This window comes from Urocitellus parryii, chromosome 4 (assembly GCF_045843805.1).
Source record: "Urocitellus parryii isolate mUroPar1 chromosome 4, mUroPar1.hap1, whole genome shotgun sequence".
In the NCBI taxonomy this organism is placed as follows: Eukaryota; Metazoa; Chordata; class Mammalia; order Rodentia; family Sciuridae; genus Urocitellus; species Urocitellus parryii.
The window spans coordinates 199912793-199938284 of record NC_135534.1 but is presented as its reverse complement, the minus strand read 5'-3'; the positions used below and the strand labels follow the sequence as shown (position 1 = coordinate 199938284).

The 25492-nt window shown below is 33.5% G+C and overlaps 1 protein-coding gene across 6 annotated transcripts in view; it reads right to left on the bottom strand.

Moving 5' to 3' along the window:
* Positions 1–25492, bottom strand: part of Rabgap1 (RAB GTPase activating protein 1) — a 163706-nt gene that overhangs the window by 100580 nt on the left and 37634 nt on the right. For 5 of the 6 annotated variants that reach the window (XM_026386295.2, XM_026386294.2, XM_077797093.1 and 2 more), the window contains exons 3-10: positions 14952–15186; positions 13775–13979; positions 11632–11806; positions 10782–10939; positions 7077–7187; positions 6631–6697; positions 5763–5865; positions 4787–4956 (exon numbers count right to left, since the gene is read on the bottom strand). In XM_026386295.2, the coding sequence (XP_026242080.1) occupies positions 4787–4956; positions 5763–5865; positions 6631–6697; positions 7077–7187; positions 10782–10939; positions 11632–11806; positions 13775–13979; positions 14952–15186 (1224 nt within the window). Of the gene's footprint in view, positions 1–4786; positions 4957–5762; positions 5866–6630; positions 6698–7076; positions 7188–10781; positions 10940–11631; positions 11807–13774; positions 13980–14918; positions 15187–25492 lie in introns of those variants that run through there. The other variant, XM_026386298.2, reaches the window with a different exon arrangement.

Sequence of the window (25492 nt, the reverse complement as noted above, 5' to 3'; positions counted from 1 at the left end):
TGGTTAAAATTTTTAAATTATGCTTCATTCAAGTAAATCTTAAAATTTTGTCTTCTTTTAGAAACAAAGACAAAAGTAGCATGTTTCTATAGAAAGAAGCCTGGATGAGAACCTTAGAAGGTTCTCATTGAAGCAACTTCCATAAAATCTACGAATTTACATCTTTGGATGTCAGTTTCCTTGTCCATAAAAAGAGAATATTATTTATGCTTGTTGCATCACTGTGCAAGTTACATTAAAAAGAAAGCCAAGTGGTTAGAAGAGTAATGGTCACAGTAGGACTCCAATTAGTGGTAAATATTACTTTTTCATGGCATGGATATAAAAAACAATCAACTGAGTTTATTAAGTTACAAGGGGATTAAATTAATAGTGCTCTAAGTGTTATAAGACAGTAAAAAGATGATCAAACTTTTTCCATTTTATGTAAGATTAACAATAGTACAAGTGCTCCAAGACAGTACATAATTATTCAAGGTCTTCACATACTAACTCTCTTTGCCCTCACCTCTCCCCTCGTGCACATCCATAAAGACTTAACCAAATAAGGAGAAAAATGAAAGATTATCATCAGGAATTTCCTGTCCCCCTCCCAGCTTCCACATATATACTTCTGGGATTTTTTTTTCAAATAAATGACTGACAATCAGGTTTATGTTTAATTTGTAATCTTAACAGAAAAAGAAGTCTACTGAACTATATATCGGGTATGTTTTTGGCTAGTTTATCCTATTAGGTCTTTTTTAGCCTAGTTAAAATAAATATGCAGAAAGTGTCAGAATAACATACTATATTAGAATAAATTGTAAATCTTTCATGGAAATGAAATTAAACAAATTTATTTTCAAGAAAAAAATACATAATCCCACACTCAACCACAGCACTAATTTTCCTATAAACTCATATAGTCTTTGAAGTCAAGGTTGTGTAACATTAGACCCTAAGGGAAATTTAAGATCAGGGTAGTTTATTTTACATTCACTAAAATACGGTTGAAGAGACAGAATGCTAATTAAAGAGAAATTTTTAATATACAAATTTATGTTAAAATATTATTCAATTAATTTCTATTTACTGCTTCTTTTTTTTAAAGAGAGAGAGATAATTTTTAATATTTATTTTTTAGTTTTCAGTGGACACAACATCTTTGTTTGTATGTGGTGCTGAGGATCGAACCCGGGCCGCATGCATGCCAGGCGAGCGTGCTACTGCTTGAGCCACATCCCCAGCCCCTATTTACTGCTTCTTGCTCGTTTCCTTTCACTGCCTAAACGTGCAGTAATGTTTATAAACTAGTTTAACATCTGAAGCATTCTTCTTCTGGCACAGATTCTCCACCTATATAATCAATGCTGTTGTGATTTCAAGATTTAGTGCTTTTTTCATTTTTCTTGTGTCCCACGGAGGTTCCACAGTACCTCTCCAAATATAATAACTAAAATGTAGGGAAAATTTATTATGTACTGTTAACTTCTAATAAGTGTGATGTACAGTTTCTCATTTCATATCACAATACTATTACAAGGGAGATGCTACTATTGCTGTCAATTTACAGGAACTTCCTCAAAGTCGTAATACCAGTCAGTGGTAAAATCCAGACTCTGACTCCATATCCAAGTCCTAGATGATGACTCTAAGATAATCCTCTGCTCCTATTAAGACCTGGGCTGACATTCCATCTCTCAAGACAACACTGGGAAGAAATCTCTATTCCTGCTTTGCTTGCATCCTTTTCCTAAATATAACCAAGTAAATATACATTCAAGTGAATCCATATATAACACTAATTTTGTGTAATAAAAAATTGATGTTGCATGTAAACAACTCAATTCAGTAAATAACTGGGAACTACTATGTCTTAAATGTTTGGTATAAATCAGTGAACAAAACAGATTAAGAATCTTGCTGTAGCAGAGAATGAAAAAATAAAAAACTTAATAAACAAATGTTTATTTATACACACACACACATCTATCACTTAAGGGTACAGAGAACTGGCAGTACTAGTGGAAGAGTAGGCAAATTGCAGTATTAAGTGAGGGGTAAGGGTAAATTGTTGAGACGTAGATCTGAACACCGACTAAAGGACCTGAAGCATGTGAGTATTAGGAAGTACAACATAGAAGAGTATTCCAGGGGGTATTCCAGTGGTAGAGCGATTGCATGTGCATGAGGCACTGGGTTTGATCCTCAGTACCACATAATAAAAAAACAAAATAAAAGCATTCTGTCCATCTACAACCACAAAATTAATAAATAGATAAATAAATAGAAATTTTAAAAAAGGAAGAGCATTCCAAGTAGATGGGACAGTGAATATAACAAAGTTCAAAAGAGTATGGTGACAGTAGAGCGAACAATGAAAGAGAGAAATCTGTTTATAACCTTACAGGCAGCAGATCAGGTAGGATCTGGTAAGCCACCATGAAAACTGGCTTTTAATGAACAGAATAGGGTTTGAGGGTTTTGGGCAGAAAAATGCTGAGAACAGATTATATGGGGACAGATGAGTAAAGAGGTTATTAGAATAAATGTAAGGTAATATAATCTAGGTGAGAGGTGGTACCTATTCTGTATTTGGAAGTAAACAGGATTTCCTGATAGACTGGATATGAAGTTTAAGAAATAGAAGTAAAATTCTTGGCTTAAACAACTATTAAAACTGAAACACTAAAGTAAAAGGATTTCCTGACAGATTGGATATGAAGTTTAAGAAATACAAGTAAAATTCTTGGCATATACAACTAAAGCTGAAACACTAACGACAGATAAATAGAGCCATCTGAGGGTGGGGAAGAAATAATGAGTACCTTTTTTGATCATGTTAAGTTTGAGATATCCTGAAAGCTAAGCAAAGAAGGGGTATTTAAGAAAGAAGTGATTACCTATATCCAATATTGAAGATAGGTAAAGAGGAGGATGACTCAGATTAGCAATTTAAAAGGTCACAGGGCACCTTGATTTCTTCCTAAGAGTTCTGCTAGCTAGCTACAAAGTAAAATGGGGGTAGAAAGGCTGGAGGTATAGCACAGTGGTAGAACATTTCCCTAGCAAGTGCAAGGTCCTAAATTCCATCTGCAATACCACAAAAAAAGGAAGACAAGGAGGGAGGTAGGGGGTAGGGAATGGAGGGCAGTAAGTGGTGGCACAACTAGGAGCCAAGAAAACCTAAGAGAATGAAACAGATATTTCAGCTGCTGCCCACCACAGGAAACACAAGTAAGAAGTCTGACTGACAAAGTTAACTACCTGATCAAAAAAAAAAAAAAAAAAGAAAAAAGAAAATGAGATACTTTTCAGAAGAAAACACTAGAATCCAAAATCTCTACAATATATCACTTAAAATGTTACTCATCATACTTGAGAATTAGCAATCAAGGATTTCTGAAGCAGTTATACTACAATGATGCTCTAGGATTAAGTGGAAACTTGCTCATAAAAAAATAAATGACCAGGCACAGTAGTGCACTCCTATAATCTCAGGTTGGAGGATCTTACTAAGTTATCCAAATTCAAAGTCAGTTTAGGCAATTTAGTGAGATCCTATCTCAAAATAAAAAATTTAAAAAGGGGTGGGATGTACTTAGTGACAGCACATGCCAGGTTCAAGCCCTAGTACAGCAAAGCAAAAACAAAAGTTAAATTTCAGGAGAAAACAACCATGAAGCAGGAAAAAGAGGAGGGGACTGACATATAGCTCAATGGTAGAACATGTGCCCAGCATGTATGAGGCCCTAGGTTCAATCCTCAATAACTCCCATTATTATTTTTTTTTTAATTAAAAATGAGGCAGCTAGAAGGGCTGGTGTTGTGGCTCAGTGGTAGTGCACTTGCCTGGCATGTGTGAGGCACTGGGTTTGATTCTCACTACTGCATACAAATAAATTTTTAAAAAAGAAAATAAAGGTCTATCAACAACTAACTAAATAAAAATTTTTTAAAAATGAGGCAGCTAGGTATAAAGGCATAAGCATGTAACCCAGCAACTTGGGAGGCTAAGGTAGAGGAGAGACTAGGCAACTTAAATAAAAATTTAAAAGGCTGGGGATGTAGCTTAGTGGTTCAATACTCCTAAGCTCAAAATATCTAAAACTTTGGGAACTGAAATACTGTAAGGAGAGACAAGAGAGCTGGGCAGACAAAAAGGTAAAGAAACACTAGGCCAAATTTTTCCAAAATTTTATTTTAAAAATTTTAGACATTTGAGAAGTTTGGCAAATTCCAAGAATGATAAACAGAAAAAAATCATGACTAGGCACATAATTGTTAAATGTCTTAAAACCAAAATACAGAATCTTCAAAGCCAGAGAGAAACAATATATTATATATATATATAGGAATAATAATATAAATGACCTCTAATCCAAAACAACAGAAGTCAGAAGACTGTGGGATAGTATTTGAAAACATTGAAAGAAGAAAACAATCAATTCAGAATCTTCAATCTAGTAAAAATATCTAACTAAAATGAAGTGAAGGAAAGACATCTTCAGAGAATGAGTGCTAAGAGAATACATCCTTAGCAGATGTGCACTAAAAGAAATGTTAAAAGAAGTTCTTCATGTGAGGGTAAATGAGACCAAATGAGAAATTGAATTGTTAGGAAAAATTAGAGCAACAAAAATTTTAAGAAGGTGGATAGATCTAAAAGTGACATTCCCCCCCCTTACTATATTTAAAATACACATAACTGTTTTGAATTCTGATTGACAGCTTAATTGTAAGTTAGTCTCAAAAATGAATTCATCTTTCCATCCCCCTCTATATTAATAAAAAAATTCAGTACCTGTTTTAGTTTCAAAAAAAAATTTTCAGTAGTACTACGTTTGCTGAAGGGCCAGAATAATCTTTCATTAGGTGAGCAAACTCGAACTTTTGTCTCTAGGAGAAATCGAACAGGCTCTTGTACTTCTGTTATTACCAAATCAACAGCTGTGGTCATAAATAGCACTTTATCTAGAGAAAGTGAGAAAAATGATGAGTGAAACAAAAGATACAGAAATGCACTTAGTCATACTATTAATATAAAAGTAATTTTATCACAAACATTCAAGATATCTTATGATCAACCATCAACTAAAGAAACATACTGTCAGGTAGTTTTGTATACATGATTAATGTATGGCTTCTTTTATATACCTCTCTCACCAACAGTCAAAATACTTTAGAACTGTTTTATCCTTTATCCACTATGTTACTACTAATAACATGAAAAACTGAAGGAGAAAAAGAAATGCTCAATGAGACAGACTGATTAAGCAAGTAACATTACATTTTCGGGACAGAATATTACGTTGCCATTAAAGATCATTTGGGAAGAGTATGAAATATTTTGAAAAAAGTTCTTTCTGTACAAAATATCTGAAAAGTTATATTAAAAAAAAAGAGCTAATAGTGATTCTCATTGGGTTGGGTGGGGATAAAGACTATGCTAGACTCACTTTGCGCTATATAGCCTTTGAATTTTTAATCATGTGCATAGATTATCTCTACAAAAATAAATAAAATTTAGAAGTATGATGAATATATAAATAGAAATTTAAAAAAAGAGGAAGAGGGAAAATGAAGAGAAGGAAGGGAAAATGAATAGCCAAAAATGGTACTTTGTTTAAAGGTCAAAAATAACAATAAACACAAGAACTATTCATTTCTTTGTTTCACCAGAATTGAGTAAATACTGGAGATAGGTCAAGCAAGTGGTCCTAAGATCTAAGTATTATCCTGAAACTAAAATTTCTGTTCATGTCAGCAATCTGTATCACCTTTAGGAGTTTCTTCATTTACAGCTTGAAAATGTGGGGATTTGGAATTCCAGCTTCCAGTAATTACATATGATTTTCCATCTGAACTTTTACCCATAGACTCCTAACAAAAAAAAAAAAAAAAAGGAAAATTACATCTTAATACTCAAGTGGATAAACAACAGCTAACCCATTTTGTTGCTTTTAAAAAACACTTAAATAGGAGTTGAAAAAAATGAGTTTTTTTTTGTTGTTAAAGAAGTGCATGTGAATAATTATAGTTAAAGATGTGCCATTTATTTGTACAATTGTTCCTAAAAAGTTACATTTAAATTAAATGCTTGAAAATCATACTAAATTGAATAAACATCAATTTTTAATCATATGTGCATGGATTATCTCTACAAAAATAAATAAAATTTAGAAGTATGATGAATTCTTCTGTCAAGTATATAATCACCATATACTTTTTAGTTTTGAAAATAAAGATTTCATCTAATAGCCTTAATCCTAATATCTCCAACTACTTGTAAAACTCATGGTAGTTTGCAAAAGAATTCTCTGATAAATTTTCACATCAATCTTACCCAATAAACAAGAATTATTTTTTAATTATCACTGGTAAACAATCAAAAACCAAAAAACTAGATAATTATTAACACTAGTACACAGTCCAGAAACAAAAGCTGAGATGTTTATCCAAGGTCAGACTTCTAAATACAAATGTTAAGAATAAGGAAATCCCCTTATCTTTGTGTATTGTTTTATAGCTTACATATAATACCTTCATAAACATGTTCTAACATTATATTCTGATGATACAGTACAACAACCTTTCCTACAGAAATAGTATTAACCTTCCAGTACAAAAAATAAAATAAATCCTCACCAAATCTAACAAATGCATATCACTGTTTCGTACATCTTTTCCTGGACTAAGGAGAACGCCAAAACACCTGTAAAAAAAAAGAACTGCCATAACTTTTGGGGAAAAGACAAAGTACACTAAAATGTTTAAGTTGGATCACTTTTTAAAAAAATTCTTATGGGGGAAAAGGACACTTATTAGAATTAGCAATACATTAATGCTGATCAAATGATAATTTTCACATTTTTAACTTAAGTAAGTCTCTTATTACCATGTAATTGAGATTCGCATATTAGTTAATAATTTACTTTGAATACTTCAAAGTAAAAAAGTATTTACTTCAATAAGCAAAAATAATCCCTGAGGACAAAAAAATTTGCAAATACATTTTAAAAAGTGTTTCTCTCATTAGGTTTTTAAAAATAAAAAAAAATTTTATTTACGCTAAACTTACTAAAATTGTTTACCTTTCAATGGCAAGTTCTTTATTAGTTGTTTGTTGTACATAGATGACAATCTTCTTATCAATTCCTTGGCGTAGTTTAAAGCATTGTCTGTCCTTGTCTTTGGGAACAGCACTGTAGACAAACATATTTCAATGATTTTTGCAAAGTATTTTCCTGCGACATATTAAAACGATCTTTATAAACAAAGACCTCAAATCTCTAATTCTTTTTTCTATGACTAGTTTTATAACACCACCACCACCACCAACAAAAAACACTCCTGTGTCTCCTAAAATGTAGATTTATTTTTTAGTCTTTTTTTTGGGGGGGTGGGGGTGCTAGGGATTGAACCCAGGGCCTTGTGCATACAAGACAAGGACTCTACCAACTGAGCTATATTCCCATCCCTATTTTTTAGTCTTTTGTTGCAGTGAAAATTAAATAGTTGCAAAGTACCTAGCATAGCAACCAATATATTTTGTAATTGTTTTTACAAATAAATTATTATTGCCTAATTTGTTTAAATATATAATGAACAAAAAGACAATCATAGACCCTTTGAGTATCAAAACAAGTTATTTTTAAAAAATAATAGGAATGAGGAATAGATGGCCAATGATAAGCTGCTAACATTTCTCTTAAGCAGTGATAACCTTATTATAAACCTTTGTAACTAATTATAAAAACACTGATGACAGTTTATAAGCATCAGCTTAATAAAAAAATAAAAAACGTTCTTAAAATAACAGTTTATCAAAATAATCCCTTAGTCTCCCACACATCATGTTCACTAGCTCCTTTGTTCTCAAAGACAAAAACCTGTATGTGGTAATCAAAAATAAGTCTAAACTGTATTTTATTTCTGTAGAACTTTTAACATAACGGCAACAAAACAATTAGTAGATAAAATATATGGCTATATTAAAGCTAAGTACCTACTAAAGTAAGTACTATATTAAAGCTCTAACCACCTACTGAAGGTGGTTCTGAAAATTTTTGAAACCCATCTGCATTTGTATATTAACAAAATTAAGAACATTTTATAACAGATTACAAAAAAAAATATTAACAATGCAGTGTAGAAAGGACAAACATGTTCAAAGAAAAATTTTGCAGAGCAAAATTCATGGCCAATAAAATTCTCACCTGAGATGGAAAGGAACTCAACTTAAACTATCAGTAATGATACTGTTCTCTAAGTTCTATGGGTACTGAAGTTATAAGTAAATAAAATCTCATCATTTATCAATTTAAACTAGTATATATAAAGTTGTTTCCTGACTCTAAAAGGACTACATCAACATATGAGTTTAAAGTATAATCAGTGAACCTGAACAAATGTCAGGGGCCTCAATCATATAATTGTGTCATTGAATGGATCCGACACTTAATTCCTGTGGTAGAAACTAAGAAACCAAGGTCTAGGCTTAATTTCCCTGATTTTCTTTACCTATAAGAAAAGCATAATACTAACAACCCAACTTAACTTATGAGGTTGCTTGGTAATTTAAATATTCTGTCTCTCACACACACACACAGGAGAAGTGTTTTGAACGGTATAAATAAATAAAACTGCTTTCAATGGTATAAATATAAATGAGGGCTAAATTAAGAAGATAAAAAGTATAATAATGAAGAATTATTTTTTCAGAAATAAGGAGGGAAGAAAACATTCATTCTTCCCAATGCACATTATCTAAATTTATGTTATAAAAAATACCTGATTATCAGACTTGTGGTTAATTTCATACACATACATCTCTGGAATATATGGTAAATCATATGGATATACCATCATATTTTAATCACTCCATTCTGTCAATATTTAATTTCCATTTTTTAATTTTGTTATTATATACAGTGTTAAGGAGAACATTCATGTGGACTAATTTTTTGGGTACTGAATAATTATTTCTATATATAAATTCCCATACATATTAATTACTAGATAAAGGCATTGCATTAGACAAATTCAATCTGACAAAGCAAAGCATATTTTCTAACAATTTCATCACTAGATTGGGTTAACACTAGTATTTACCTTAAACTTCAAGTTCAGTAAAATCATGCACCAAAAAGATGACAAAGGCCTAACAAACAAATGATAAGCAAATCAGACCATCTAACAATTTTCTGTAAGAAAATCTCCTTGATCTGAGGATAAACAGATGTTTATCTGGGGATAAACAGGGATGCTTATGAAATTTTACAAGAGGAACTACACAAATATCTTCAAAAAATAAGTTTAAAGAAACTACTTTGTTTTTTTTAAAGGAAAAATATTAAAAATGGTATTAACTGCAATTTTCTTTTCCCAGGGCATGAATGCACACTGTAGGAATTATTACCTCATGGTATTGCTTTCAGACTGGAAATGTAGCTAATGAGAAGGCACAGACAAAATGTCTAACATTTTAGTCCTCAAACAAAAACTGATACTCCAGTATATCCTAAATTGGCCACCAGATGGCATGAAAATATCAAAGTTTGAAAGGAGACCAAGGATAACGATTTTTCCCACAATTGAGTCACTGTGCTTTTTAATTTAAAAGCAATTAATAAACAACATTTATATTTTTATATCATTTCATTTTAACACATTTTATGAGAGTTGTGGAGGAACAAAAACTTGTATCTAACTATGACATTGATTATGATTCTAATAAACACTCATTTTGTAATATGTGATATATAAAGGTAAAAACTGAATTTGCAACCATAAAACTTTAAAACAAGAAAAGATTTGAGAGTTTAGCCTCTTGTTTTATAAGTAAGGAAACTACTGCCAAGTGATGTGAAGAAACTTAGAAAAAGTCATACTGTTAATAGTGGCAATAATTAAACTAAACCTGCTTTTATTTTTATTCCAGGGTTTTCCAACAAATAATTATTTCGCTTAAAAACCTAAACAAGTTATTTTCAACTCTCTATATAGTAGGTCACACTTCAGACAAAACCTTCCTTCTACTGTGTCCAGATAAACTTTAATGGTAAAACTTGATTTCTAAAGCCTTAAGCTTGGGCTGGGGATGTGCTCAGTGGTAGAGCACTTGCCTCACATGTGTGAGGTACTGAGTTCAATTTTCAACACAAATATAAATAAATGAATAAAATAAAGATCCATCAACAACTTAAAAGTTTTTTCTCTTTTAAAAAAAGCCTCACGCTCTTCAAATAAAATCAAGTAAACCAAACGAATCAACCAAACAAATGAGCAAAACAAATAGAGCTACTGATCTAGCTGACTGAACTTTAGTCACTTTTTTTTTTTTTTTTTGGGTATGAGAGACGATCCTAGGGGCACTTAACCATATCCTTAGCCCTTTTTATTTTTTATTTGAGACAGAGTCTTGCAAAGTTGCTTAGGGCCTTCTTAAGTTGCTGATGGTGGCTGTGAACTTAAGATCCTCCTGCCTCAGACTCCTGAGTTGTTGTGATTATAGATGTGTGCCACTGTGCCTGGCTAGTCATAATTTTTTAGAGTAGTCAGCCAGCTACTTTGAGGTCACATGGATTTTTTATTGCCTGAAAATTCTTCAAATTTTGCCTCTATAAACTTCTTTCTTTTCTTTTATCATTTACATTTAAAAAGAAACTCTCCCTGTAAAAGCAATAATTTTATGGTATGAAAGGTATATGTGATCTGCCTTGGATTTTCCCTTGAATGACATATAATAGAGCATGCTAATACAAACTCAATAAAATGAATAAAATAATGTGCCCTACCTAAAATAACCTTTACCATCATCTTCTTTTATTTCTAAAGACACAGAAAAGGTAAAGATATCACTGTCAGGAGTCTGTGGTGCAGCAGTGGCTGAAAGTGGGGTTTGCTTGGCAGAACGACGGAAGGCAGTGGCAAAACTGTAGAGTATCCGGCTTACCTGAAACCAGACATGTTAAGAAATGCGCTGTTACCATGAGACACTGTTTTGATTAAGTCTAGAAGGTGATCAACTTTTGAAGGGGGGTAATCATCTTCCCCCTACTAATAAGATACTTTTGGAAAATTATCTAATTTGTTAGGCCTCAAAAGCAAATACCAAACCTCACCAGAAAGTATTTTTTCCCTAAGAAAAGAGAAAAAAATTAGAAATCCAAATGATAAATCACTTTCTGATAGAAGATATCTGAACACATATATTATCATAAAAAATAGTTTTAACAATTTTTTTCTTTTTGTCATACTAGGAATTGAACCCAGAGCCTTGGACATATTATGCAAGTGCTCTACCATGAAGTTACACCCTCAATAGTTCTAATAAATTTAGCTCTAAAAAATGGTTTGCAAATATGTCACTGATGGCACCAGGATGCCTATCTAACCCAATCAAGTAGCAGCTAACCAATTTCCTCTGTCACTATCAGTGACAGAGGCAAATAGTGAAGTTTCATATTCACGATTTTCTCTTAAAGACTTACAGCTTCTTGGGATGGGGTTGTGGCTCAGGGGTAGAGCACTTGCCTAGCACGTGTGAGGCCCTGGGTTAGATCCTCAGCACATATAAATAAGTAAATTAAATAAAGGTATTGTGTCAACTACAACAAAAAAATTAAAAAAAAAAAAAAGGCTTACAGCTTCTTGTATTTCACACCGAAAGACATGTATTCTGAAGAGCTCTGCATTATAATGACTTTCTGTGAAAGCAAAACAGTCACTCTCAGGAGTTCCATCATGCCCTCTGACACAAAAGAGGATTTTGTAGATAGGGTAGTTTGCTATTTCAGTGTTTGTCTGAGGATCTAGCAGTCTGTTCAGAAAAAAAGACATAAAGAGATTAGAGGCATTATGAACAATTTGCAACATATTCATATTATGATTCTAGCAAGATAACCATACAGGACTTTTGTATGCTAATCCTATTAAATTTTAGAAAATAAGTTGTATGTAGAATACTACAGTGATTAATTATATAGTTCCATGTTACTAAAAACTAAATAGTCTCATGGCTTGGGGAGGCCAATAGAAAGGTTTGAAATAATATCAATAAGCACATGTTTCTTCTGCAGCCTGCAACTAAATAGAGACAAGGTCCATTGGTAAATTAGACTATAAAGTAGATCAGTAAAGTTGTGTTCTGATTATAATTTCAAAGAATTACCTAAAATGTATTATTATTTAAGAAAATAGAAAAACTAAGGTCTTTTTCAAGAGTGAAGCATGTTTTGATTCATGAAAATAAGGTGAGATTATATAAAATGCTAATTCCTGAAAAAAGTAACGAATAAAATAAAAAGGATGCCATTCACCCAAGTCTATTAATTCATCAAGTATTTGTGTGATACTTAAAATATTCCATTCAATGTTCAGGGTACTAAGGACACAATTGTGGGCTGGGGATGTGGCTCAAGCGGTAGCGCGCTCGCCTGGCATGCGTGTGGCCCGGGTTTGATCCTCAGCACCACATACCAACAAAGATGTTGTGTCCGCCAAGAACTAAAAAATAAATATTAAAAATTCTCTCTCTCTCTCTCTCTAAAAAAAAAAAAAAAAAAAAAAAAAAAAGGACACAATTGTGAAAAGCACTGGGTGGGGGGGACAGGGGGAATTACATAATGTCAACACTGCAGGGCCACAGAGGGCCCTGTTCATAAAGGAAAGGGGATCTAACCCAGGTTTGAAGGCACTTTCATGAAAGCTCTGAAAATGTGAGACAAGACAGATTAGTTTTCTCATTGCTTTTATAGAATTAAAAAATATTAAAGTATAAAGCTTCAGCTGGCATTTGCAAAACAAATATTTATTTGTTTTTAGTAGCTTCTTTTAACAAATACAAAATTAGAATTTGTGAATCTTTGTGCAATTGTTCTTTACTCACAGAGAAAATTATGCAGACTGACTACTATCTACATGAAGCTATATTCTTTTACCATTAAAACCCCAAATGCCTCTGAAGTACTGAGACACAAATTCACTGCTTACAGAAGTATAAACTGGATCAATATTTCTAGATAACTATTTGGCAATATATCAAAAGCAATAAAAATTACCCAATAAATCTATATCTGAGAAATTTATACTAAGGAAATTATTTATAATGCATTTATGTGCCCAACAGAAATTAGTTAGTTATTGTTATTATTAGTGCTTTTTCTCATTAAAAGACAAAAACTGCCTGATATAGTAGCACACTCCTGTAATCCCAGCAATTAAGGAGCTGAGGCAGAAGAATCACAAGTTTGAGACCAGTGTGGGCAAGTTAGCAAGACCCTACCCAAAATAAAAAATAAAAAAGGGCTGGGAATGTAGTACAGTGATAGAGCACCCCATGTTCAAGCCCTGTACTGCAAGGAAAAAAAAAGAACGGGCTATACCGGAATAGCTAATATTTACCAACGGATTTTTTTCTAATTTCCAAAATCAGTATGAAATTCCATTTTGAAACAATGTGTCAAACTAGTATCTTTCCTGGGGGGACAAGGAAAACATATATTAATTTGTTAAGAAAACTCTGATGGTCAATATATTCTTAAAGCTTATTTAATTCACTTCACTAATGTACTACACAGGATTGGGATAGAGATAGTATACAAACTGATACAAATGAGTGTCCATTTTTCATGAAGATCGTAATCTTTGGTAAATATAATGTTGGTGCCAAATAAATTAAACACTACATGAATAAAATAATGTATTTTATTCACTATTGCTTGTTTGTAAAACAAAACATCAGAGAACTGATATGAATACGACAAAGAGTTTAAAGGCCATGTCTCACCTCACAGTTCCTTCAGATACATTAGGCACTGAGAGGGTTACATCTAGTGAAATCTGACACTGGCTTCTTAAGATGGACATCATCCTCAAAGCTTCCACTTCACTCCTAGGAGCATTTACTGAGGCACAGCCTAAATAAGTTAGTTTACTGAAAACTACACTGTCCTCATCAGCCACTGGTGTGAAAGGACTTGACACTTCAGAATCTGCAAGAAAAAAAGAATAAGAAGATGATTATTTTCATTTTGACATTTTGTTGATATAAACAGCAAATAAAAATCTGCAAACAACATTTAGGTTCTAAATCAAATACTAATGAGATAAAATGCCATACCTCTAAAGGAAAGTCCACAAAAACTAGAAAGCTCACACTAGAATTCATGATAACACCAAAACTTTTAGGTAGTACTTCTAGGAGTCAATCCAGATTCATATCAAATTCACTTCTGAATTTTGACTTTATTACTTACATTTAAGTTAAATACACAGCAGTATTTTACCATTCTGAAAAATCATACCTCTGCTTTGTCTTACTTATCTACTCTGTTCTAAAGCTTTCTTTTAACAGCTTAGCCACTTTATTGGGTTCTCTTAATCTCCTTGCTTTCACTTTCCCAATAACATTTAGCTTTAACACCCTACTTTTCCAAATAAAACTTAACTGTCCTTTTCCTCCTTCCTTGCTATGCCTATCTCTTGTACTAGTCTCCCTTTTCCAACTTGGAGACAACTCTCAGAGAGTATATAGGCATGAAGCAAACATCTATTCACCAAGCATAATCCCTCTATTACTCCAATATTGTATTCAAATTCCTTCTCTTCTGGAAAAATCTTCACGCATTCTAAAAAAAGACTACCTCAGTTTTATTTAATTACTATTTTTCTTTCTATATAACTTAAATATATTTAAAGGGAAATGAGAAATATATATATGTATGTATGTGTGTGTGTGTGTGTGTGTGTGTGTGTGTGTGAGAGAGAGAGAGAGAGAGAGAGAGAGAGAGAGAGAGAGAGAGAGAGGGAGGGAGGGAGGGAGGGAGGGAGAGAAAATGAATGAGAATGGCAGCTCCCTAGTATCTGGAGATTCTGGAGAACTCAGACAAGTTCTAATACAGTGCAGACACTCAAATATTAAAAACAATAACCTTCAGTTACGCAAGCAATGCAGCAATCCTAACCTCCTTGTCCAGGTTTCACTGGCAGGCTCATCTCTGGTTTCTGGAGCCCTACTAATGGCACGGGGTTAATGGTGGAAGAAGCTGAGAGTTGATTAGAAAGAGGCCCATCTCCTTCACCATCCAGTTGTGACCTTTCCATAAGTTCCTTGTCCCCTGGTTGGTCATCCATGGGAGGATCCATCAGCACATCTGCTAACTCTTTTTGCAGCTGTTGCTCACTTCCATTCCCTACAATCTACAGGTCAAAAATCAGCAAAGTGAGAAAAGAGTGGTGTCAATACAGATTAAAATGGTTTCACATTCTAAAGAAAATTATCAGCATTTCTTGTAATGAAAAGATAGCTTCTCAATGTTTTTTAAAAATAGAATTAATCAAGATCTACAAATAAGGACTCCAGCTGCTCTCTTAATTCAGTTTTTCATGCAGAAGTATATTGATTGAGCCCACTGTCCAGAAATTTATGGATTAGCCTGCCAATGTTGTTAATGTTTTTTACACTGTCTTAAAATAAGGGCAATTAAAATATTTCTAATTTTATTTGTCCAATGAGAAGTGATGTTTTTAAGAGGAATATCTTTAGCAGCTTCTTTTAACCTAAAGAAAAAAATAATGGGGCTGTGGCTGAGTGGTAGTGTGCTTGCGTCATAAATGTGAGGCACTAGGTTCGATCCTCAGCACCATATATAAACAAACAAACAAATTAATAAAGCTATTATATCCATCTACAGCTAAAAAAAATTTTTAAAAAAGAAAAATGTGCTTTTTTCCAATTTATCAACAGAAATATTCCTATAAGGTAATCGATTTCCACATGCACTTTTAAGACTTTTGCTATAAATAAATCTGCTGTATTTCTGAAGGAGACTTCTTTGATATGAACACGTTCTTAAAGTTCTTAAACACACGAATAAAGCTGAGGAGATGAGTGTAAAAAAGTACTGAAGAATAAAAGCACTGTTTTCAACATCAAGTATTTTTGGAGTCATGATGGTTTATTTAGTTCCTCAACAGGAAGTAAAACAAGTGCAAAATCAAGTGATGACTGCCCAACACTAAGAAATACCACACGACAAAATCTAGTATTGTCACTAATTGTTTATTCAAGAAGTAATGGAAAAATTAACAAAAGAATTTAGAAGGAAAGAAAGAAGGGGCTGACTTCTAAGCCGAAGACTTTTGAAGACTAAATCCTGAAAAATTAAAATGGGTTGGCTGTGGGATTGTTAAAGGGAAAAAAAAAAAAGACTATTCAGCAAAATTAAAGTTAAAAAGCAAAATTCACATCTGGGTACATCTGGGCTACCAAGGAATCCAGTTCAAACATCTTTTAATGCTTTGGGCTTTTGTAATCCTACAAACTTCAATTTTCTTAGCCTATAAATCCTAATTGAGAAACAGTTTTTAGACTATTTGACTATATTTTCCTGAGAAAATTCTAGCATTTCAACTACTTTTGTCATGGAATTAAAGATCTTTGTCTTCAATGACAGCTTTTCTTTCTGTGAATTTCATTTTATGATGGAAGTTATTGCTACTGGAACTACAAGTGGGTTGAGTAATTTTAACTGTTTGTTAAACCTGGTTCTATATTTCTAAAAGCTGAATTTTTCCAGTTCTGCTTTAAATAGTTTTCAAAGCACCTAAAAAACAAACCAGAACTCAGTTTCAAAAAGCCTCTGATTCTTTTAAAGATGGTAAAATAGTGTTTCACCTGGACTAAACAAAACAGAGCTTAACTGAACCTAAATTGCTTCCAAGGGTAAGGAGAAATAATATAGGAGTTACAACTTCCTGAAGACAAAAAGTGAGAAGATATCAGATTCCCTCTTTAAGCAATTAATAATTACAACTAGAAAGAAAATAGAAAGATTTATTTCACATGCTACAAAGTGCTCTTTTGCTTTTTGGTATATGAGGTAAGTGAACCCAAGTGTTCTGTGGGATAGGCTGCCTCCACTGTAATATATTTACCAATTACAGAATATGCCTACTTTGAAAGTATACATAAAATGTTGTCTTTGTGTTTATACATATTTACTTTTAATGTTTCCCTAGTTTAAAAATTTTACAAACAATTATCTTATGTTTCCTTAACTTTTCCATAAAGGCTAGGAAAATGTAACATATGCATACAAATTTTATTTATTTATTTATTTATTTTTGGTACTGGAGATTCAACCCAGGGCTGCTTTACCACTGAGCTATACCCCAGTTCTTTTTATTTTTTGAGACAGAGGCTTACTAAATTGCTGAGGCTGACCTCAAAGTTGTAATTCTCCTGCCTCAGTCTATGGAGTTGCTTGGATTATTAACGGCCAGTGCCACAGAGCCCAGCTAAAATTTGACTTTTAAGAGTTGTTTAAGGGGCTGGGGTTGTGGCTCAGAAGTAGAGTGCTCACCTAGCATGAGTGAGGCACTGGGTTCAATCCTCAGCACCACATAAAAATAAAATAAAGGTCTTGTGCCCACCTACAACTAAAAATAAATTTAAAAAAAAAAGAGTTGTTTAAAAATACCAGCCTATTGGAGCTGGCATGATAGTGGTAGAGTACTTGCCCTGCAGGCGTGGGAGGCACTGGGTTCGGTCCTCAGCACCATATAAAACTTAATAAATAAAATAAAAGTATTGTGTCCATTACAACTAAAAAAAATTTTTTAAAAATAGCAACCTATCCAAAGCCTTAGATAATAAGGTCAAATACAATACCTCAACAATGATCATGTTGATCCCTCAACATGTTGAGTTTCCAATTCAGTAAATCTGGGATAGGGCCTGATATTTTTTGCATTTCTAAAAAATTCCTAGGAAATAATGATGCTGTTGACCTAGGGAATTCACTCTGGGAAACAATCTTAAATTAATGATTTTTAATTTGACTATTTAACACATTTACAAATACCTGCTCCTACCTTAGTCCCCCACCTCCCACCCCCACAACTAAATCAGTATCAGATAATAGACAGCCTAGGTATATTCGTTTTAAGACCACATGTGATTCTGATATACTGCGAAATACTGCCATAGATCAAAATCAAACTAAAATGCCAACATAGTATTTTATTCAGAGGCTCCACATAGGCATCAAAATAATCTCTGGCACTTTCTGAAAACGCAAATCACTTGACTTTACCTGAGAAATCTCTCTCTGCATGGGCCACTAATAGCTATATTTTTAAAAAAGCATCTTATGAGATTTTTTTATGTGCAATAAAGTGTGAAAATCACTGGTAGGACTTACAGAGTTCATTTATTTATTTGCCTGTCTCTGCTAGTGTGGCTGAAAAATTGAGTAGTTTAGTTTTCAAGCCTCCCTTATAACTCTGGTTTACTATATCAGACAATTTTAGACACTGAGATAAACAGAAGTTGTCTGTGGAGGTCTCTGGAAGACTTTTTTCCCCCAAGCATGAAGGCTGGGAATGAAGACTGGAGTAGAGCACTTGCCTAGCATGCTCCAGGAACACAAAGGAAAAAAGAAAAAAATACCATGACTGGTACCATCCCCTTGCCATGGAATAGGAATATGGAACCCTGAGAGAAGTCTTGTGACAATGAGGACATCAGAACAAAAAGTCAATAAAGCCAAAATCAATAGAGTAAATTAAAAAAAAAAAAAAAACAAACTTTGGTCTTTAATGGTATAGATCAGGAGTTGAAAATTTTCTTCTATAAAGAGCCAGATAATAAATATTTTAGACTCAGCCAAACATCTATAATCCCAGGCTGAGGCAGAATACCAAGTTCCAAGACAGCCTGGGCCACTAAGGAAGACACTTTCAAAATGAAAAAGGCTAGGGAGGTAGCTGAGTGGTAGAACCCTTGCCTAGCAAATATAAGGACTTGGGTTCATTCAATACCCAGTTCAATACTGCAAAAATAACAAAAACAGTTTTTTTATAAGTGTTGCAAGCCACGTGTCCATGTGTCTGTAGTCTGTTACAACTACTCGAATCTGCTATAACATGAAAGAAGCCATAAACAACAAATAAACAAGTGTGGATGTGCTACAATAAAGTTCATTTACAAAAACTGATGGCGGACATTTTCTTTCCTTCTGTCAATAGCATTTCTGATATATACAACTATCATCTCTAAAATACGGTTTCACATAAAGTAATTAAGATGGTATGGTATTAGAGAAAGGGCAAACACGCAGATGAAACAGAATCCAGAAACAGACACAAACATATATGATCAAATGATTTTCAACAAAGTTGGCAAGGTAATTCAATGGACAAAGGTAATTACTCAAATAAAACAAACAGTGCTGGAACATTTAACCTGATATCCATATGTGAGACATACATCTCAGCCAACACTTCATATTATATGTAAAAATAAACTCAATGAATGACATACAAGTATAGCCTACAACTATAAAACTTAAGAAGAAAACAGAAGAAATCTTTGTAATCTTGGGATTCAAAAATTTCTTAGAACACAAAAAGTATGAACCATCAAGGGAACAACTGAGAAAATAAACTATTAGAATGAGGGCTGGTGACAAGGTTTGGTGGTAGAGAGCTTTTCTAGCATGTAGAAGTCCTGGGTTCCATCTCAAGCACAACAACAACAAAAGCTAAGAGAATAAAAAGCCACGGAGCTGGAGAAAATATTTGCAAATCATGTATCTGATGAAGGACTTATACCAGAATATACAGAGAACTCTGAAAACTCAATAGTAAGAAAATAACTCAATTTTTAAAATGAGCATTTCACCAAAGATATGTAAAGATGGCAAATAGCACATGAACAGAAACTCAGTATCATTAACCAGTGGAGGAACTGAAACCACAACAGGAAGCCTCTATACCTGTATTATATTGGCCAAAACAAACAAAAAACCAAAACAACAAAAAACACTTGACAATAATAAGAACTGGAAATAATATGGAAAACTCACATACTATGGTGGGAATGGAAAATGGTACAACTATATCCAACATTTTTTATACTATAAATAAATAAATAGATAAATAAGGTGAGCTGGAGATGTAGCTCACATGTATGATGATACTGGGTTTAATCCCTAGTGTCAGAAGAAGAAGAAGAAAAAAAGTAGCAACAGCCAGATACAAACGTCTGCAAACTAAATGATTCCAGTTAAATGGCATCCAAGAGAAGACCTAACTATAGTGACAGAAATGAGTAGTTTAGTTTTCAAGCCTCCCTTGAAGGGTTGTCAGGGACTGGAAATTGGGGGGCAGAGTTTTAAAAAAAAAAAAAAGGCACAAAGGAACTTTTTGGAGTGATGAAATTATTTTCTATCTGGACTGTGGTGCTGTATATTTAAGAGTTTATACGTATTAAAGCTCATAGAATTGTATGCTTCAGAGGATTGCATTTACTAAAAACTTGATTTAGCCTGGTGCGATGGAACACATCTGTAATCCTAGCAGCTTGGCAAATTAAGGCAGAATGATCTTGAGTTCAAAACCAGCCTCAGTAAAAGCAAAGAGCTAAGGAACTCAGTGAGACTCTGTCTCTAAATAAAACATAAAATAGGGCTGGGGATGTAGCTCAGTGGTGAAGCACCCGTGAGTTCAATCCCCAGTAACATCCCCTCCAAATTTGATTTAAAAAAATATATATGGTTTCCAAAAAAGAAGAAAGCTGAGAATATAACTGTTGTTTTTCTTTTAAATAATCTGCCCCATAAAAGATCCCTATCTAAGACTTTGGCTTTGCAATTAACCTCCTCTTAGAGATTCCACTGCATCTACTCCCAATGATATACAAACAGTCCCAAATCTATCTACAATTTCTTCCTCAACTGCTACTGGACAGAGAGCATCAGCTAAACATTACAAATGTATTTTGTCCAAACCTTAACTCACTCTCCCATCCTCTTCCTGCATCTGTTTGTCAGTGATTGTACTACTATATACTCCCTGCCCAAAGAATCACAATCATCCTTGACTCCTCATTCCCAAACAACTCATAAATCCTACTGATCTTTGCTCATATATTTTCCTCTTCTTCTATCTCTGTGCATAGCTAATAACTTAGTATAAAGCCTATCACTTCGTATAAGTGAAGTTGGTAGTTTCCATGCCTTCCTTCCCCTTTACTCTTTCATATGGTCATTCAAGTTATTTTATTTCTGACCAAGCACTGCCTTATTTTTAAAGCCTTCCTTAGCTCCTTAAAATCCGTAGGATAAAGCTCAAATTCATAAGTTTATTCTACTAGTCTTTTCATAACTTTGCCCAACCTATCTTTTCCAGTCATTTATCTATCACATCAAACTACTAAATGTTCCTAGGAAACAAACTTTCATGTATAGACTGTTCCCTTTTCTGGATAGCCCTCTTTCTCTCTCTCTTTTTTTTCTAATGTTTATTTTTTAGTTGTAGTTGGACACAATATCCTTACTTCATTCATCTATTTTCATGTGGTGCTAAGGACCGAACCCAGGGTCTCACAAGCGCTAGACGAGCACTCTACCACTGAGCCACAACCCTAGCCCAGGCCTCTTTCTCTTATGTATTTTTTAAGATCAATCTTAAATTTTGTTACTTCCTCTGGGAGATCTTAACCACTCTAGACAGAATTTAATCACTTCTTTCTCAGGGCTACCATATTATTAGCACACATATTTACTAGTATTGCTGCTTGTTTTGGAGAATGTTCTATACTGCACAGAGATTGTTTTTTTTTTTTTTGGTACCAGGGATTGAACTCAAGGGCACTGGATCACTGAGCCACATCCCCAGCCCTATTTTGTATTTTATTTAGAGACAGGGTCTCACTGAGATGCTTAGCACTTCACTGTTGCTGAGGCTGAGGCTGGCTTTGAACTCGTGATCCTCCTGTCTCAGCCTCCCAAGCCTTTGGGATTACAGGCGTGTGCAACTGCACCCAGATTCAAGTTATCCTTGAATCCTTAAAGCTTTGAAGAGTGACTGATATAGGATACATATGAAACACATTTTTATATAAACTTTATAAAATGCAAAGAACAGAAGCCAAAGCATGATACTGGACATTCTATAAAACTTGGCTCAGTTATAGCAAAAGAAATCTGAATGATTTTAAATTTATTTAAAAACAAAAACACCATCATTTCCCATTTTAAGCAAGTGTCATTAAGATTTAACATTCACAATGAGAGTGTTGGTGGGGTGGGGATGTAGTTCAGTGGTAGAGTGCTTGCCTCGGTCATAAGAACCTGGGTTCACTTTTCAGCATCACAAAAAGAAAATGGAGCTAAAAAAAGAAAAAAACTCCAGTGAAGAAGACCAAAGAGCATGCTGCAATACATAAATAATATTTTTCAAGTTCCACAGAGATTTAATCACTTAACACAAAGTTTTTATTAAAAAGGTCACATTTAGATTTGTTTTCATCTCCACATAATCTATATTAAAAGGAAAGAAGAGTTTTTCAAGAAAGTCCTGAATTGGGAAGACAAACAATAAACCTAAAATAGACAATTTAACACAGACATAAATGCTATGCATATGACATAAATGTGTTTAAGGACAGAGCCTGGCAAATGAGTTACTTGTTACTCCTACTGCTTATAAAGCATAGGAGGAATAATAATGGGGGCTCAGAACTTCCATATAGCACAACTCTAGGAGGCACAATTCAAAGCATGGACTAATCAAATTGTGCACTCAAGAACTATCCTGTATGTAGCAAATGCAACTGAACACAGTACCAATTATATGTATTTCAGGCAACTGCATTATGTGTTTCTTACAGGAATTATCTCATTTAAATCTTATATCACAGTACCTGCCAATTAGTAAGCATCCAAGTATTAGTATCCCCTACTCCACGCAGCTCTTTCAAAATAAACTCTGATTCACTTACTAGACTTCAGGTTTGAAAAGGGAGAACAATAATTAAAAAAACTAGTAGTGAAGATACAGAACAAGAAATTCTTTTTCTGGTTCAGAGAATTCCAAGAACACACCTATTTTTCATGTGCAAAAGAAATCCTATTGGAATAACATGTCCTTCTAAATATACCAAATAAAAGTAATAACTTATATGGTAGAATTGGCTACAAGTCTGTTTCCTTGAGAGCAAAACTACATTTATGGAAACAAAGCCCAAAATGTTCCACAGGCAACAGCCAGAGTCATTTCCTGGCCTTAATCTTCTATTTCTAACTTTAGAACCCTTGTTTCCCTTTACTACTATAATACCAAATAGGCCTTACTTGGTGTGCCAGTTATTATACAAGGCTACTTTAGACATTTTGGGACTCTTTTCTGGAAACAGGTTCAAAAAGCAGACTTAGGAAATCTAAGTTTGTGATTGAGAAACCCTACATGATTCAAAAATTAAAACAAACAAAAAACCAACATCCTAATGATCTGCAGAGTTCCTAATATTTTTATCCTGGTGCAGAAAAAATAAACAAAAAATTGTTCAAATTTAATAATCTTGCTTAGTTTAACTATAAAAGCTGAGCCATTAGGATATAAAGCTTAGTAAATAAAAGCTTAGTTTTGTCAGAAGGGAAGGCACAAATGAACCAAAAGTCCAATTTGAATATTTAGTTACTAATTTCAAATCCATTCACATTCTGTGATCTTAAATGAATCATTAAATATAAATTGCTTCACTTGATAACTACAGCTATTCTAATACTCTCTCTTTTTCACACTGTACAAAGGAAGGACCAAAAAAAACAACCTAAGGTTACCATTAGGAATTGCTAACACTGCAGCAAAACAAAAAGAGGAGGGACAGAATTAATCCTAAAAAGTTAACAGTAGAAAGACCCAAAACATTTATTGTTATTTTGCTAAATAATGGGATTACAGGTGAGTTATTTTAATTTTTTTATTGTTTGATCTCATATCACACACACATTATTTTTATAATTAGAGAAAATAAATGACAAAAGCTATTAGGATCCTGAGAGAAAAATACAAACACAATAAATAGTTTTGTATGCAGTGGTCATGACTCTAGGCCCAACAAATCTTTAATTCCTTCCAACTGCCACAGACCTACTTCTTTGTAGAAGAAATTCTTAGTAATTCTGCAAGGCTTTGCTCGATTGTTATCTACTCTATGAAACCCAGCTTTTTTCTTCAGTCAATAATTATGTTCTTGGGGCTGGGGATGTGGCTCAAGCGGTAGCGCGCTCGCCTGGCATGCGTGAGGCCCGAGTTCGATCCTCAGCACCACATACCAACCAAGATGTTGTGTCCGCCAAAAACTACAAAATAAATAAATATTTTAAAAAAATAATAATAATTATGTTCTTACACAAATTTGCACTACCTATCTTTTTGATGAACTGTATCATATTTACAGATGTGACACATTCACAGATGTGTCTCCACCATTACCACTCTGACCTCTTTCTTAATTAAACTGCATTCATAGTTCAGTAAAATTGCTCACTGAAAAAAGGTCTGTATTTCAAGATTACCAGATTCTACAACAAATAATATCACAAACTGAGGTCAGAAGATTACTTCACCTATTACTAAGATGGAGTGACTTTTGCATCTAACAATTTTAGTAAAAGTTGGCAACTTTCTTCCAACTAAATAATGTCAATTTGATTTTTCAAGAAAAAAATTATGAGGATTAAATATTTTACATTCTCTACCAGATTATTCTGCCTAATGAATATTAGCTCATAAACATACCCCAAACAACATTCACAGAATATCCCTGGCTAAGAGTCAAAGATTGCTATCTCAAAGGAGTTTATGGTCAGATAGAGAAAATATAAAATGTTTTGATTTTATGGCAAGTTCTCAGAGTTTGAGTTGTTAAAACATTTTGTGAAGAAAAATGTCTTTGTTTTTTATAACCGTATCATCACATAACATTATTCTTTGAAGGGCTACCTAAAGCTTTACCCACTCCAAGAATCCTACCCTGACTCTTGCCTGAAGTTGAGTTAGGCTTCAACTACTCTAAAGCACCCTTTATTTACCTTTACCACAGCATTCATCTAATTACATTGATGTTGAAAATATACATGACCACAAAATCTCTATACCACCGTAATCAAGAGATAGTCTATTTCCCCAAACTCTGAATTGAGACTGGCCTTTTGACTTTGAACAACAGAATCAGGTAGAAGTGACACAATATAATTTTTAAGCTTTAGCCTTAAGAGGCCTTACAGCTTCCACTCCTACCCCAAGACCACTGGGTTGTGAAGAAGTCCAAGATAAAAGACCACATAGAGAGCGAGACCCAGCTATACCAGTCAAGCGCAACCTCCAACTAACACATTAGAAAAATGCAGAGGCATGAACACAAATAACAATAGCAATAAAATCATCCACTCAACTCATAAAATCATGAGAAATAATAAATTGTTTTAAGCCACTGAGTGAAATAGTTTGTTACAAAGCAAAGACTAGTACATAGAACTATAACATGATTTTTAAAAATTCTCATCCACCTGAAGGCAGGCACCGTGTCCACTCAACCTTTTAATATCTTCTCCAGTTTCGCTATCTTCCCTCTTGAAACACAGTATATTCTTGAAGTTGGAGATTTATACCTCTTATCACGTTAAGAAAATAAATTATCAAGTATTTCCTTTTT